This window comes from Leuresthes tenuis, unplaced genomic scaffold (genome assembly GCF_036924035.1).
Source record: "Leuresthes tenuis unplaced genomic scaffold, fLeuTen1.0.hap1 SCAF_4, whole genome shotgun sequence".
NCBI lineage: Eukaryota > Metazoa > Chordata > Actinopteri > Atheriniformes > Atherinopsidae > Leuresthes > Leuresthes tenuis.
Window position 1 is genome coordinate 528,246 of NW_027325358.1, and position 13,135 is coordinate 541,380.

Below are 13,135 nucleotides of genomic sequence, written 5' to 3' on the forward strand. Positions count from 1 at the left end.
ACTGCAGATGTTACTACAGATGTTACTACAGATGTTACTGCAGATGTTACTGCAGATGTTACTGCATGTTACTACAGATGTTACTGCATGTTACTACAGATGTTACTGCATGTTACTACAGATGTTACTGCAGATGTTACTGCATGTTACTACAGATGTTACTGCATGTTACTGCAGATGTTACTGCATGTTACTACAGATGTTACTGCATGTGTTACTACAGATGTTACTGCATGTTACTGCAGATGTTACTACAGATGTTACTGCATGTGTTACTACAGATGTTACTGCAGATGTTACTACAGATGTTACTGCAGATGTTACTGCAGATGTTACTACAGATGTTACTACATATGTTACTACAGATGTTACTGCAGATGTTACTACAGATGTTACTACAGATGTTACTGCAGATGTTACTGCAGATGTTACTGCATGTTACTACAGATGTTACTGCATGTTACTACAGATGTTACTGCATGTTACTACAGATGTTACTGCAGATGTTACTGCATGTTACTACAGATGTTACTGCATGTGTTACTACAGATGTTACTGCATGTTACTGCAGATGTTACTGCATGTTACTGCAGATGTTACTGCATGTTACTACAGATGTTACTGCATGTGTTACTACAGATGTTACTGCATGTGTTACTACAGATGTTACTGTATGTGTTACTACAGATGTTACTACAGATGTTACTACAGATGTTACTGCAGATGTTACTGCAGATGTTACTGCATGTTACTACAGATGTTACTGCATGTTACTACAGATGTTACTGCATGTTACTGCAGATGTTACTGCATGTTACTACAGATGTTACTGCAGATGTTACTACAGATGTTACTGCAGATGTTACTGCATGTTACTACAGATGTTACTGCATGTTACTACAGATGTTACTGCAGATGTTACTACAGATGTTACTGCAGATGTTACTGCATGTTACTACAGATGTTACTGCATGTGTTACTACAGATGTTACTGCATGTTACTGCAGATGTTACTGCATGTTACTGCAGATGTTACTGCATGTTACTACAGATGTTACTGCATGTGTTACTACAGATGTTACTGCATGTGTTACTACAGATGTTACTACAGATGTTACTACAGATGTTACTGCAGATGTTACTACAGATGTTACTACAGATGTTACTGCAGATGTTACTGCAGATGTTACTGCATGTTACTACAGATGTTACTGCAGATGTTACTGCATGTTACTACAGATGTTACTGCATGTGTTACTACAGATGTTACTGTATGTTACTACAGATGTTACTACATGTTACTGCAGATGTTACTGCAGATGTTACTGCAGATGTTACTACAGATGTTAACACCCAACACAGTTACAAACTGTTTTTTGCAGCCATGCAGTGATCTCTTCCTATGAAACTGAAGCCAAGCTCTAACTCACTGAGGAAGTAAATCTCAGATTATCTTGTCAGGATCTTTGGAGCAGAAACGTGAGTCAGACACCTTCCACCAACTGGTTTGAAACAAAAACTAACTTTTAATCAGAAGATGGACAAAAAACGGTTTTCTGAACAGCAGAAGGAAACAAACACATTCAACACATTTACAGAGCGACACAGGAACCAGGTTCTGAAAGCAGTCCCAAAAGAACCTGGTTCTGTTCGGGTGTCAGCGCCTCAGCCGCAGGAAGAAGGCGTGGCGGCACTCGGTGCTGTCCACAGGGTAGTACTTATCGTAGAAGTCAAGGATGTACTCCTCGGCCTTGAAGCCAAACTTCTGATACAGCAGCATGGCGGGATTACTGGCCGACACGTGCAGCGTCACGTCCTTCCCCATGCAAGTCTGAAAACCAGAAGCACACCACGGGGTCAGCAGAACCAAGGTGCAAGTCTGAAAACCAGAAGCACACCACGGGGTCAGCAGAACCAAGGTGCAAGTCTGAAAACCAGAAGCACACCACGAGGTCAGCAGAACCAAGGTGCAAGTCTGAAAACCAGAAGCACACCACGAGGTCAGCAGAACCGAGGTGCAAGTCTGAAAACCAGAAGCACACCACGAGGTCAGCAGAACCAAGGTGCAAGTCTGAAAACCAGAAGCACACCACGAGGTCAGCAGAACCAAGGTGCAAGTCTGAAAACCAGAAGCACACCACGAGGTCAGCAGAACCGAGGTGCAAGTCTGAAAACCAGAAGCACACCACGAGGTCAGCAGAACCGAGGTGCAAGTCTGAAAACCAGAAGCACACCACGAGGTCAGCAGAACCGAGGTGCAAGTCTGAAAACCAGAAGCACACCACGAGGTCAGCAGAACCGAGGTGCAAGTCTGAAAACCAGAAGCACACCACGAGGTCAGCAGAACCGAGGTGCAAGTCTGAAAACCAGAAGCACACCACGAGGTCAGCAGAACCGAGGTGCAAGTCTGAAAACCAGAAGCACACCACGAGGTCAGCAGAACCGAGGGGCAAGTCTGAAAACCAGAAGCACACCACGAGGTCAGCAGAACCGAGGTGCAAGTCTGAAAACCAGAAGCACACCACGAGGTCAGCAGAACCGAGGGGCAAGTCTGAAAACCAGAAGCACACCACGAGGTCAGCAGAACCGAGGGGCAAGTCTGAAAACCAGAAGCACACCACGAGGTCAGCAGAACCGAGGTGCAAGTCTGAAAACCCGAGGCACACCACGAGGTCAGCAGAACCGAGGGGCAAGTCTGAAAACCCGAGGCACACCACGAGGTCAGCAGAACCGAGGGGCAAGTCTGAAAACCCGAGGCACACCACGAGGTCAGCAGAACCGAGGGGCACGTCTCAGATCACCTGTCAGGCCCGCGCTCTCACCTGGATCAGGTGGTAGATCATGAAGGTCCCGATGCCGGCCCGCCTCCACTCGGGGTGGACCAGCAGGAAGGAGATGTAGGCCTCGTTGTATTTCACGTCTGGCACCATGAACCCAAAGCCGACCACCACCTTCTTATAGAGGACGACCACGCTGAAGTCTGGGTACTGCAGGCACTCGGACAGGTCCACACCTGGGGGGACACAGGAGAGGCGTGACTGAAAGCACAGGTGCAGGGACAGGTGGAGGGGAACTGTGCTACCTGGCCAGAAGCTGTCATGACACATGGCGTTGACGGAGGGGATGTGGTTTGGGCGGACGTAGCAGTAGTCGATGGAGGCGTCGGGTTCAGGGACCCAGTCAGGATCCTTCCTGTGAGGATACGCCCGGATCTCAGCCAACAGCCTGAGCTTCACTGGCCGACTCTCAAAGTCCCTCCTGAGGAACAACAACAACACAGTTCATCCTCAGCTGGACCCAGGGACCTCCTGCAGGCTGGCAGCAGCGTTTACCTGCTGTTTACCTGCTGTTTACCTGCCGTTTACCTGCCGTTTACCTGCCGTTTACCTGCTGTTTACCTGCTGAAGCAGCGTTTACCTGCTGTTTACCTGCCGTTTACCTGCTGTTTACCTGCTGTTTACCTGCTGAAGCAGCGTTTACCTGCTGTTTACCTGCTGAAGCAGCGTTTACCTGCTGTTTACCTGCTGTTTACCTGCCGTTTACCTGCCGTTTACCTGCCGTTTACCTGCTGTTTACCTGCTGTTTACCTGCTGAAGCAGCGTTTACCTGCTGTTTACCTGCCGTTTACCTGCTGTTTACCTGCCGTTTACCTGCCGTTTACCTGCTGTTTACCTGCCGTTTACCTGCTGTTTACCTGCCGTTTACCTGCTGTTTACCTGCCGTTTACCTGCTGTTTACCTGCCGTTTACCTGCTGTTTACCTGCCGTTTACCTGCTGTTTACCTGCTGAAGCAGCGTTTACCTGCTGTTTACCTGCTGTTTACCTGCCGTTTACCTGCCGTTTACCTGCCGTTTACCTGCCGTTTACCTGCCGTTTACCTGCTGTTTACCTGCCGTTTACCTGCTGTTTACCTGCCGTTTACCTGCCGTTTACCTGCTGAAGCAGCGTTTACCTGCCGTTTACCTGCTGAAGCAGCGTTTACCTGCTGTTTACCTGCTGTTTGCCTGCTGTTTACCTGCCGTTTACCTGCTGAAGCAGCGTTTACCTGCTGTTTACCTGCCGTTTACCTGCTGTTTACCTGCCGTTTACCTGCTGTTTACCTGCTGTTTACCTGCTGTTTACCTGCTGAAGCAGCGTTTACCTGCTGTTTACCTGCCGTTTACCTGCTGTTTACCTGCCGTTTACCTGCCGTTTACCTGCTGTTTACCTGCCGTTTACCTGCTGTTTACCTGCCGTTTACCTGCTGTTTACCTGCTGTTTACCTGCTGTTTACCTGCTGAAGCAGCGTTTACCTGCTGTTTACCTGCCGTTTACCTGCCGTTTACCTGCCGTTTACCTGCCGTTTACCTGCCGTTTACCTGCTGTTTACCTGCCGTTTACCTGCCGTTTACCTGCTGAAGCAGCGTTTACCTGCCGTTTACCTGCCGTTTACCTGCTGAAGCAGCGTTTACCTGCTGTTTACCTGCTGTTTACCTGCTGTTTACCTGCTGAAGCAGCGTTTACCTGCTGTTTACCTGCTGTTTACCTGCTGAAGCAGCGTTTACCTGCCGTTTACCTGCTGTTTACCTGCTGTTTACCTGCTGTTTACCTGCTGAAGCAGCGTTTACCTGCTGTTTACCTGCTGTTTACCTGCTGTTTACCTGCTGTTTACCTGCTGAAGCAGCGTTTACCTGCTGTTTACCTGCCGTTTACCTGCTGTTTACCTGCTGTTTACCTGCTGTTTACCTGCTGTTTACCTGCTGTTTACCTGCTGAAGCAGCGTTTACCTGGTGTTTACCTGGTGTTTACCTGGTGTTTACCTGCTGTTTACCTGCTGTTTACCTGCCGTTTACCTGCTGTTTACCTGCTGTTTACCTGCTGAAGCAGCATTTACCTGCCGTTTACCTGCTGTTTACTTGCTGTTTACCTGCTGTTTACCTGCTGTTTACCTGCTGTTTACCTGCTGAAGCAGCGTTTACCTGCTGTTTACCTGCTGTTTACCTGCTGTTTACCTGCTGTTTACCTGCCGTTTACCTGCTGTTTACCTGCCGTTTACCTGCCGTTTACCTGCCGTTTACCTGCTGTTTACCTGCCGTTTACCTGCCGTTTACCTGCCGTTTACCTGCCGTTTACCTGCCGTTTACCTGCTGTTTACCTGCTGTTTACCTGCTGTTTACCTGCTGAAGCAGCATTTACCTGATGAACGGCTTCAGGATGCGGGACGTGTACGGACTCTTGATGGTCTGGTCCAACCCGCCCTCGGCGCCCATCAGACGATGCCAGAAGGAGACGGAGTTCTGCTGGACGCCTCGTCTGCTCGATATGTTGGTCTGCGTGAAAACAGCTGATCAGTGTACCAGAACAAAGCCGCCGACCTGAACCGGTCGGGAACGTAAGTACAGAAGGTGGAACTGAACTCCAACTCAACACGCTTTTAGTTTCTGTACAAACGGAGCTTTGGCGCCAACCTGGAAACGGTCGAGGATTCGCAGCTCCTGGCTGTTGGTGCAGTATTTCCCCTGGACTCCGCCCACCACCTGCGACGCCACCTCCTGGGCGCCGTAGATCCCTCCTACCAAGCTGAGGGCGGCGCTGACGGCCCGGTCGATGTCCAGCAGGGGGAGCCCTCTCTGACGCTTGGCCTGGCGGACCAGCAGCTTCCTGTGAAGGCGTTTCGCCTGCGGCGTGACGGCGAGAGCAAGTGGGCAGGCGTCCAGCCGCCGCAGCAGCATCCTCTCTTCATACAGGCTGAGGGCCGCGTAGCGAGTACTCCGGGGGACGCCATCAGCGCCGTCAGCCTTGTCGGGATGAGCCATCCTCCTCCGCTCCACCCCCCCGGCGCCAGCGACGCCCCCAGCAGACAGGGGCGGGGCTTTGCCCCGTCCCGGCGGCTCGTCAAACTCTTCTTCGCGCTCGCGGCTGTCATCGTCCTCGCTCTCCGCTTCCCGTTTGATGTGAGGTGGCGCTGGGCGGAGCTTCTTGCGGGCAGCGAGGCCGGTGCTGGGAGGAGGGATGTACTCCATCCCGGGGTCGATCATCCCCTCGGTCTCCATCTCCTCGTCATCTGGAGGATGTGACATCAGTGATTACATGACAGCAACATCGCAGCCCCTGGACATGGCGAGCAGTTACTCACCGTGGAACAGCGCCTGCGGCGGCATGGCGTCGGGGATGAGGTCTGCCTCCGACAGCAGGCTCGGTGTGGCCGAATGAGAGGCCGGTGTTCCGGGGGCGGAGAAGTCAGGGGAGGGTGATGGCGACGGGCTTGTGAGTGGCGTTCTGTCCGAGGAGCTGAGTGAGGAGAAATCAATGACCTCGCCTTTCTCCAGGACCAGCTCAGGGCGGCGCCCGGCACTCCCACCGCGGCCTCCACCGAGCTTGACGGGTGTGGAGGAGGCGCTGCGGTCGGCGTAGCCTCCCACCGCCTCCTTCTGCGCCCGCCGGATGTCTTTGGCCTCCTGGGTGCGGCAGCGCTTCTCCTTCAGCTGCATGGCGCTCTCCACGGGGTTCCGGGCGCCACGCTTCCTCAGACCCTCCACGGTGATGATCGGGTCCAGCAGCGGTTTGGAGGCTGCGGATCAGAAACAGCTCAGCGAGGGAACGTCTCACCTGGGCGCCTGTGTGGCTGCAGCTCACCTTTCGTCCTTGTGGCGGATTTGTCCGGCTCCGCCCTCAGCGTCGGAGGTCGGTTCTGGACCAGCTTCCACCAGCCGGGTTCCCCGAACTCCTGCGCTCCGGAGCGGAAGAAGGTGGGGCTGCCGACCGACAGGCAGCCGGCGACCGTGCTCCACCAGGTGGACGTCTTCTTCCTGCAGAGGAGGTCAGGTTACTGTGGAACTCGGGCTCCAGAACCGAGCGGACCGGTTAACCGCAGCTCACCTGGTTCCCAGCAGGAAGTTCCAGTGCCGACCAATGAAAGCACAGATGTCCTCCTTCCACCTGAAGTAGCCCTGGCGCCCCGTCCCCTCCAGAGACAGGTTGTACATGGCCAGCATCACCACCTGAACACAGGACACGCCTCTCTGTAACGGCTGCTGGGGTGTGTGGGGGCGTGGCCACAGGGGCGGAGCCTACCTGCTGCCAGGTGAGCCTCATCCTCTCGAAGCTCTCCTTGCTGTCGTCGGAGCAGTCGCAGCAGATGAACTTGAAGAAGTTGTCTCCTTTCAGGTAGCTGGGCTGCTCCCCCCGGAGCTGAGCTGCAAGCAGGTACAGTCACACCTGAGGGCCACACACCTGAGGGCCACACACCTGGGGCCCCAAACACACCTGAGGGCCCCAACACACCTGGGGGCCACACACACCTGAGGGCCCCAACACACCTGAGGGCCCCAACACACCTGAGGGCCACACACACCTGGGGCCCCAACACACCTGAGGGCCACACACACCTGGGGCCCCAAACACACCTGAGGGCCCCCAACACACCTGAGGGCCACACACCTGAGGGCCCCAAACACACCTGAGAGCCACACACACCTGGGGCCCCCAACACACCTGAGGGCCCCAAACACACCTGAGGGCCCCAACACACCTGAGGGCCACACACACCTGGGGCCCCCAACACACCTGAGGGCCCCAAACACACCTGGGGGCCCCAAACACACCTGGGGGCCCCAAACACACCTGAGAGCCACACACACCTGGGGGCCCCAAACACACCTGGGGGCCCCAAACACACCTGGGGGCCCCAAACACACCTGAGAGCCACACACACCTGGGGCCCCCCACACCTGAGGGCCCCAAACACACCTGAGGGCCCCAAACACACCTGAGGGCCACACACACCTGAGGGCCACACACACCTGGGGCCCCCAAACACACCTGGGGCCCCAACACAGCCCAAACACAGCGGCTCACCTGAGGGCCCCAAACACACCTGAGGGCCCCAAACACACCTGAGGGCCACACACACCTGAGGGCCCCAAACACACCTGAGGGCCACACACACCTGAGGGCCACACACACCTGAGGGCCCCAAACACACCTGAGGGCCACACACACCAGAGGGCCCCACACACACCTGGGGCCCCCAAACACACCAGAGGGCCCCAAACACACCTGGGGCCCCCAACACAGCCCAAACACACCTGAGGGCCCAAACACACCAGAGGGCCCCACACACACCTGGGGCCCCCAACACACCTGGGGCCCCCAAACACACCTGGGGCCCCCAAACACACCTGGGGCCCCCAACACACCTGGGGCCCCCAACGCAGCCCAAACACAGCGGCTCACCTGCAGGGACCCACTTGTGGCAGCGGTCGCAGTAGAAGGACATGTCCTCGCCGGCCCAGCCGCCCTCCGCCTCCTCGCCCACGTCGCTGGTCAGGGAGTCTCCACTCTGGTCATGTGAGAGGTCGATGGAGCCCTGGTCCTCCGACTCCACGATCAGAAGCGTCTCCCCCTCCACCTCCCCCTCCTCCAGCCCCTCCGAGGCCGACGTGCACACCGCCTCGTCCTCGCCGCCCGCCAGTGGCTCGCTGCTGCTGTCCATCGCCGGAACACCTGTGGAGGTCACAGGTTACACCTGGACAGGAAGCTGCGGGTCAGGTGGGATGAGAACGCTGCTCATCCTGTTCAAAGAGCGCTCGCACCAGAAACCGTTCAGAGTACCTGCCTCAGGTGTCCTGTGGGCGGAGCTGAGCCTCCCGGCGCCGCCTCTCCTCCTCCAGCTGTTGGGTCAGAACCCTCTGCTCCTCCAGCAGCCTCAGGTTCTCCTTCTTCCGCTCAAGGCGCTCCAGATCCCGGACCACGCCCTCGTGGAGACGCTGCAGACACAGAAGGGAGCTCTGGTTCAGACCACATGACAAAGGTTAACTCGAAAATACTGACGGACAAATCCAGCAGATAAACTAATAAAACTCCTTCTTCCTGCTCCTGGGAGCATATATCAGGGCGTCTGAAGTGTAAAACTCCTTCTTCCTGTTCCTGGGAGCATATATCAGGGCGTCTGAAGTGTAAAACTCCTTCTTCCTGTTCCTGGGAGCATATATCAGGGCGTCTGAAGTGTAAAACTCCTTCTTCCTGCTCCTGGGAGCATATATCAGGGCGTCTGAAGTGTAAAACTCCTTCTTCCTGCTCCTGGGAGCATATATCAGGGCGTCTGAGGTCACCAGCAGGTGTAAAACTCCCCAGAAACACAACCCTGTTATTTATTAGTTCCCCTTTGTTTGAGCCGTTCTGATTTTCATTTCTAAAGTACGTCACTCCTTAAGTTGACCCCGCCTCCTCTGCTAAGCCCCGCCCACTCACATCCACCCTGCTGGACGGATGAAGCCAGCTTCTGGTGGAAATGTTCTGCTGTCAGCTGCACTGAGGAGCATGCATCTTCCATCCAGCAGCAGCCTCAGAGGATATAAGAGCCCAGTGGATAAACTATATCTGAGGCTAATGTTCCAGCAGAGTTAGCTAAAGACTGTGAATGTGCAGCAGACACTTTTCATCCCACTGTTTTAACAACTTGGTCCAGTTCAACGCTGGACTGAAGGAACTGAGCCACAAAGAGGATCAGTTAACGTTACATTATCTGCATGTTTCTGATAAAGATGGAGGTCTCCAGGTCCAACTGTTTAATGAGGTTAATAAATCCAAAATGTTTAAACGCAGTAATTAACGGTTCACATGCATTACTGCGAGTTACGCTGTGCACATCTCCGGCTTGGTCCATCACTGCTGATGAGAAAGCATTGTTTGCTAGCATCTGCTGCTAACTCACAGCTAACTGCTAACTCACAGCTAACTGCTAACTTACTGCTAACTGCTAACTTGTTTCCCTCTGGGATCAATAGAGTAACTATCTGTATCTTAGTTATAGAGCTGGAGTTTTTTTGCTAATATTATTATTAAACAATAAACCTATTCATTGTTGTTGTTACAGAATAACTTTAAGGACTCCTGATCAGAAAAGTTCATCATTTATCAACATCGGTTTGTTTCTGAGTTTTTATGAACGTGACCAACCGAACTGAGGTGTTTGGTCTCCAGGGTTTGACCTTATGGGGCAACCGTCCTTCTCACAGAGGAGACACAACAGGAAGCAGACGGCATCTGTCCCAACACCTTCAGAATAAAGGTGCAACTGATGACGTCCTCATCACTGCGCCTGTCATTAACATCCATCAGCAGGTCATCCTGCTCTTTTCATCAACAACTCACTAATCTATCAGAAATATGTGACTCAAACCTGAAAAGCTTGGTTTGTAACAGAAGATTCAGTCACACTGGAAAACGCCTCATAAATTCTGATCCAAAAATCTGGTGTTTTTTATCGGTTTTTATCTTTTTATTGCTATTTCTGCTCCTCACATTACTCACACAGAAAAATTAATAATGAATAAAAACTAAAGTGATTATTGGGAAACGGTCATGTCACCAGAAGAAGTCTAAACAGAAAATAATTCGTTTCTTCTCTGCGGATGAACGAAGCGGCTCTACTGTGAGGCTTGTATTTTGAAAATCTGAACCGGAAGCTACGCTAACTCGCTGTTAGCTTGACAGACGCAGCTGAAAATATTTATTTGTATTTTCTGTTCAGCTAAACAGTTCCTGTTTGGCCCAGTCTGAGCCGAGAGACTGCAGCAGCTCCGTTACACACCAACAGGCTTCAACTGAAGCGGGAAACGCTCAAATAACTCCCCAGTAGCTAACTGTAAGCCCGCATGTCGCTAGTTCGGTCACCGTTAGACCGGCTCGGTCCGGACCGGCTCACCTCTCTGTCCCAGGACTGATTGAGATGGACCGCAGCCACAGTGCTTAGAGTCAGAATCACGGACACTCCTAGAACCACTTTAGAGGTCGTAGACATCACGTTATCTTTCGTTTCACATTAGCCAGCGGCTAACTGGCTTCGCTGGAGGAGATTCTTCTTCTGCTGCTTCTTATTCTTTTTCTTCTTCGTTCAAAGGTAGAAATGACTGAAGCACAGCGCCACCAGCGGAGACTCAGAGCAGCTCCTCTGCTGGTCAAATTCGTCAGAGGTCAATCTTCGGCGATCTTACAAAAATACAATAAAGTCACGGCTGCCGTTTTGAAAGCGAATGAGTTCCAGAGGTGTTCAGGCAAAAGTTCAGAACGTCTACAAAGCATGAACGTGTCTGGAGTTTGCCAGGGAGAACAACTCTTTTCAATCGCTGTTATGTGGCGGCTGAGGTGGAGACTTCCCTCAGTCCTGTGAACTTCTGTTAGAACAATTCAAACCGACTCTCCCAGATTGTCACGTACCTCTGAGCGCCACCTAAGGGCCGCAGCTGAGGCTGCAGTTCTGGCAGAGTTTGCTGGGGCTACTTACTTGGGTAGTGGGCCGGGGGCAGGTCTGTCCAGTCAGAGCCAAGGTTCTGCTGCTGAATAAAGAGGAGGTTTTTGGGTTATTATAGAGTGTTCTGTAGAAACCGTTCTTCTGTAGCTGTGCCTCTTACAAACCTCCTGAGTACATAAAAAAGTCACCGATGTGTCAGCGTTCATTTCTGCAGGTCAAAGCTTTGATCTCCTTGGCTGCTCCTCGGATGAGAAGTTAAGGGTTAGGCTGGTGGAGTTGAGCATCCTGTCGGTTTCTTTTCTTTTGGAGGAACTTTAATTCTTATCAGTTGAACTACTGTATTGTTTAGAGGGAGGCGTTGGCTCTAATATGGGCTTTTTGAGGTGTATGTGGGGGGTGGAGCTGAACCTTTAGTCGTGTACACGGATCACAACCCTCAGTGTTCCGGTCCTCATGACCCGCCGCCCGGCCTGTTTGAGATGTTTCCCTCCTGCACCCGATTCAAACTCTGCAGCGGCTGATGAGCAGCCAGGAGACTTCCTGTTGTTAAGCAGCCATGTGCTCACCTGAGGTTGGATTTCCTGAGTTTTGACACCTGCTGATGAACAGCTGGTCATCATGATACTTAAAACCTTTAAAATGAAACCGGATGAACTCTGTTTCACACAACCAGGGTCATCTCTACAATATATCTGCAGAATATAATATATATATAACAGATAAACAGAACAACTGCGCAGATGAGAGCCAGTTTTATTGATCATGGAACATAAATAAGACAAATGTTTCACTGTACATATGGAGAGCAAAGTAAAAATAAATAGAGTCACAGCAATAAATTAAAAGCATGAAATGAACAGACTGAAGCTCGTCTGTGGAGTTCGTCTCCGTGGGCGACGGTGCAGTTCGATGGCTATTTACACACATTTATTTTTACAAAGGTTTTCCATTTCTGTAGCTTTCAGCCAACGGTTCACATTCTTTTCACATTTCAGGAACTTCAACAGCCATTTAAAAAACTATGAAAAGCAAAATGCGGCGCCGATTATTGGAGACCTTCTTCAGCACGTGTTCAAACACGTCAGTCAGCAGGATACAAAAATATCACAGACTCTAAGACCTCAGCAGCTCTCAGGCTTCAGCTCAGACCCTCCGGACCGGACCCACAACCCTGCACTTTGGGTCTGTGATGGATCGATAACTGGATCAGGTCCGATTATCTCTAAGATTGTTTCAGATTTCAGTCCCATTAAAAATCATTTTCAAGCCTTCTTAAGGTCGTTTCTTTCAGAGACCGAAAGACGCCACAAACAACGACATGTTTCCGGTCCTTGAGGTCCTGAGCTGAGCCTCAGATCCAGAAGTGAAACCTGCTCTCCTTCGCTTTCAGACTCATGTGCGTACAATCAGGGCCGAAACATTAGCATCTGAACACAAACGCTGCAGGTTCTCCAGCGTGCAGCCGCCCACCGAGCGGCGCCGGCGGCTGCAGCTTTCATAGTCCAGCTCTGTGTCAGCCTCACGCACACACGTGCACGCACACGTGCACACTCACACACGCACAGTGCAGAACATCAGCAACACAAAAGGAGCAACGAAAACTGATGTAAACATTATTGTAAGAAACAAAAGAACACCTGAGACTATTCCATCATTGTCACGTCGCTGCACTTTTTTGACGTCTGTCGCTGCCAGCAAGGTCAGTTTCCTGCTCCTGTTGCCACGGAGACAATAATGGTGTTCTATCAGACCTTTATTTCTAACTTCAGTTATACGTACAGAAGCCACCACAACGTGAGCGCTGTTATTCATGTTTAGTCCACCAGGGGGACGCCCAGAGCGATGTCGCTCCTGACGCTCCAACATCGGAAATATCCTGCGATCTTTGGCCCAATCACAACT

At 52.0% G+C, this 13,135-nt stretch overlaps 2 protein-coding genes across 2 annotated transcripts; both read right to left on the reverse strand.

The window, feature by feature from the left end:
* Positions 1–1,503: 1,503 nt before the first annotated feature.
* kat14 (lysine acetyltransferase 14) lies at positions 1,504–8,473 on the reverse strand. Its single transcript, XM_072383999.1, has 10 exons — positions 8,215–8,473; positions 7,054–7,175; positions 6,859–6,980; positions 6,616–6,788; positions 6,116–6,550; positions 5,448–6,043; positions 5,176–5,309; positions 3,083–3,258; positions 2,823–3,013; positions 1,504–1,831 (listed from the first exon to the last, which is right to left on the reverse strand). The coding sequence occupies exons 1-10, from the start codon at positions 8,471–8,473 to the stop codon at positions 1,658–1,660; spliced, it is 2,382 nt and encodes a 793-aa protein (XP_072240100.1). The 3' UTR covers positions 1,504–1,657.
* Positions 8,474–8,597: 124 nt separating this feature from the next.
* On the reverse strand, positions 8,598–10,864 carry pet117 (protein PET117 homolog, mitochondrial). Its single transcript, XM_072384000.1, has 2 exons — positions 10,688–10,864; positions 8,598–8,747 (listed from the first exon to the last, which is right to left on the reverse strand). The coding sequence occupies exons 1-2, from the start codon at positions 10,781–10,783 to the stop codon at positions 8,598–8,600; spliced, it is 246 nt and encodes an 81-aa protein (XP_072240101.1). The 5' UTR covers positions 10,784–10,864.
* Between the last annotated feature and the right edge of the window lie 2,271 nt (positions 10,865–13,135).

Coding starts and splice junctions, on each gene's coding strand:
- kat14 (XM_072383999.1), bottom strand. CDS start 8,473: ATGGACAGCAGCAGCGAGCCACTGGCGGGCGGCGAGGACGAGGCGGTG. Junction 3,259..5,175: donor ATCCTGAAGCCGTTCATCAG/GTAAATGCTGCT, acceptor GTTGTTCCTCAG/GAGGGACTTTGAGAGTCGGC. Junction 3,014..3,082: donor TCATGACAGCTTCTGGCCAG/GTAGCACAGTTC, acceptor GTGTCCCCCCAG/GTGTGGACCTGTCCGAGTGC.
- pet117 (XM_072384000.1), bottom strand. CDS start 10,783: ATGTCTACGACCTCTAAAGTGGTTCTAGGAGTGTCCGTGATTCTGACT. Junction 8,748..10,687: donor ATCAGTCCTGGGACAGAGAG/GTGAGCCGGTCC, acceptor CTGTGTCTGCAG/CGTCTCCACGAGGGCGTGGT.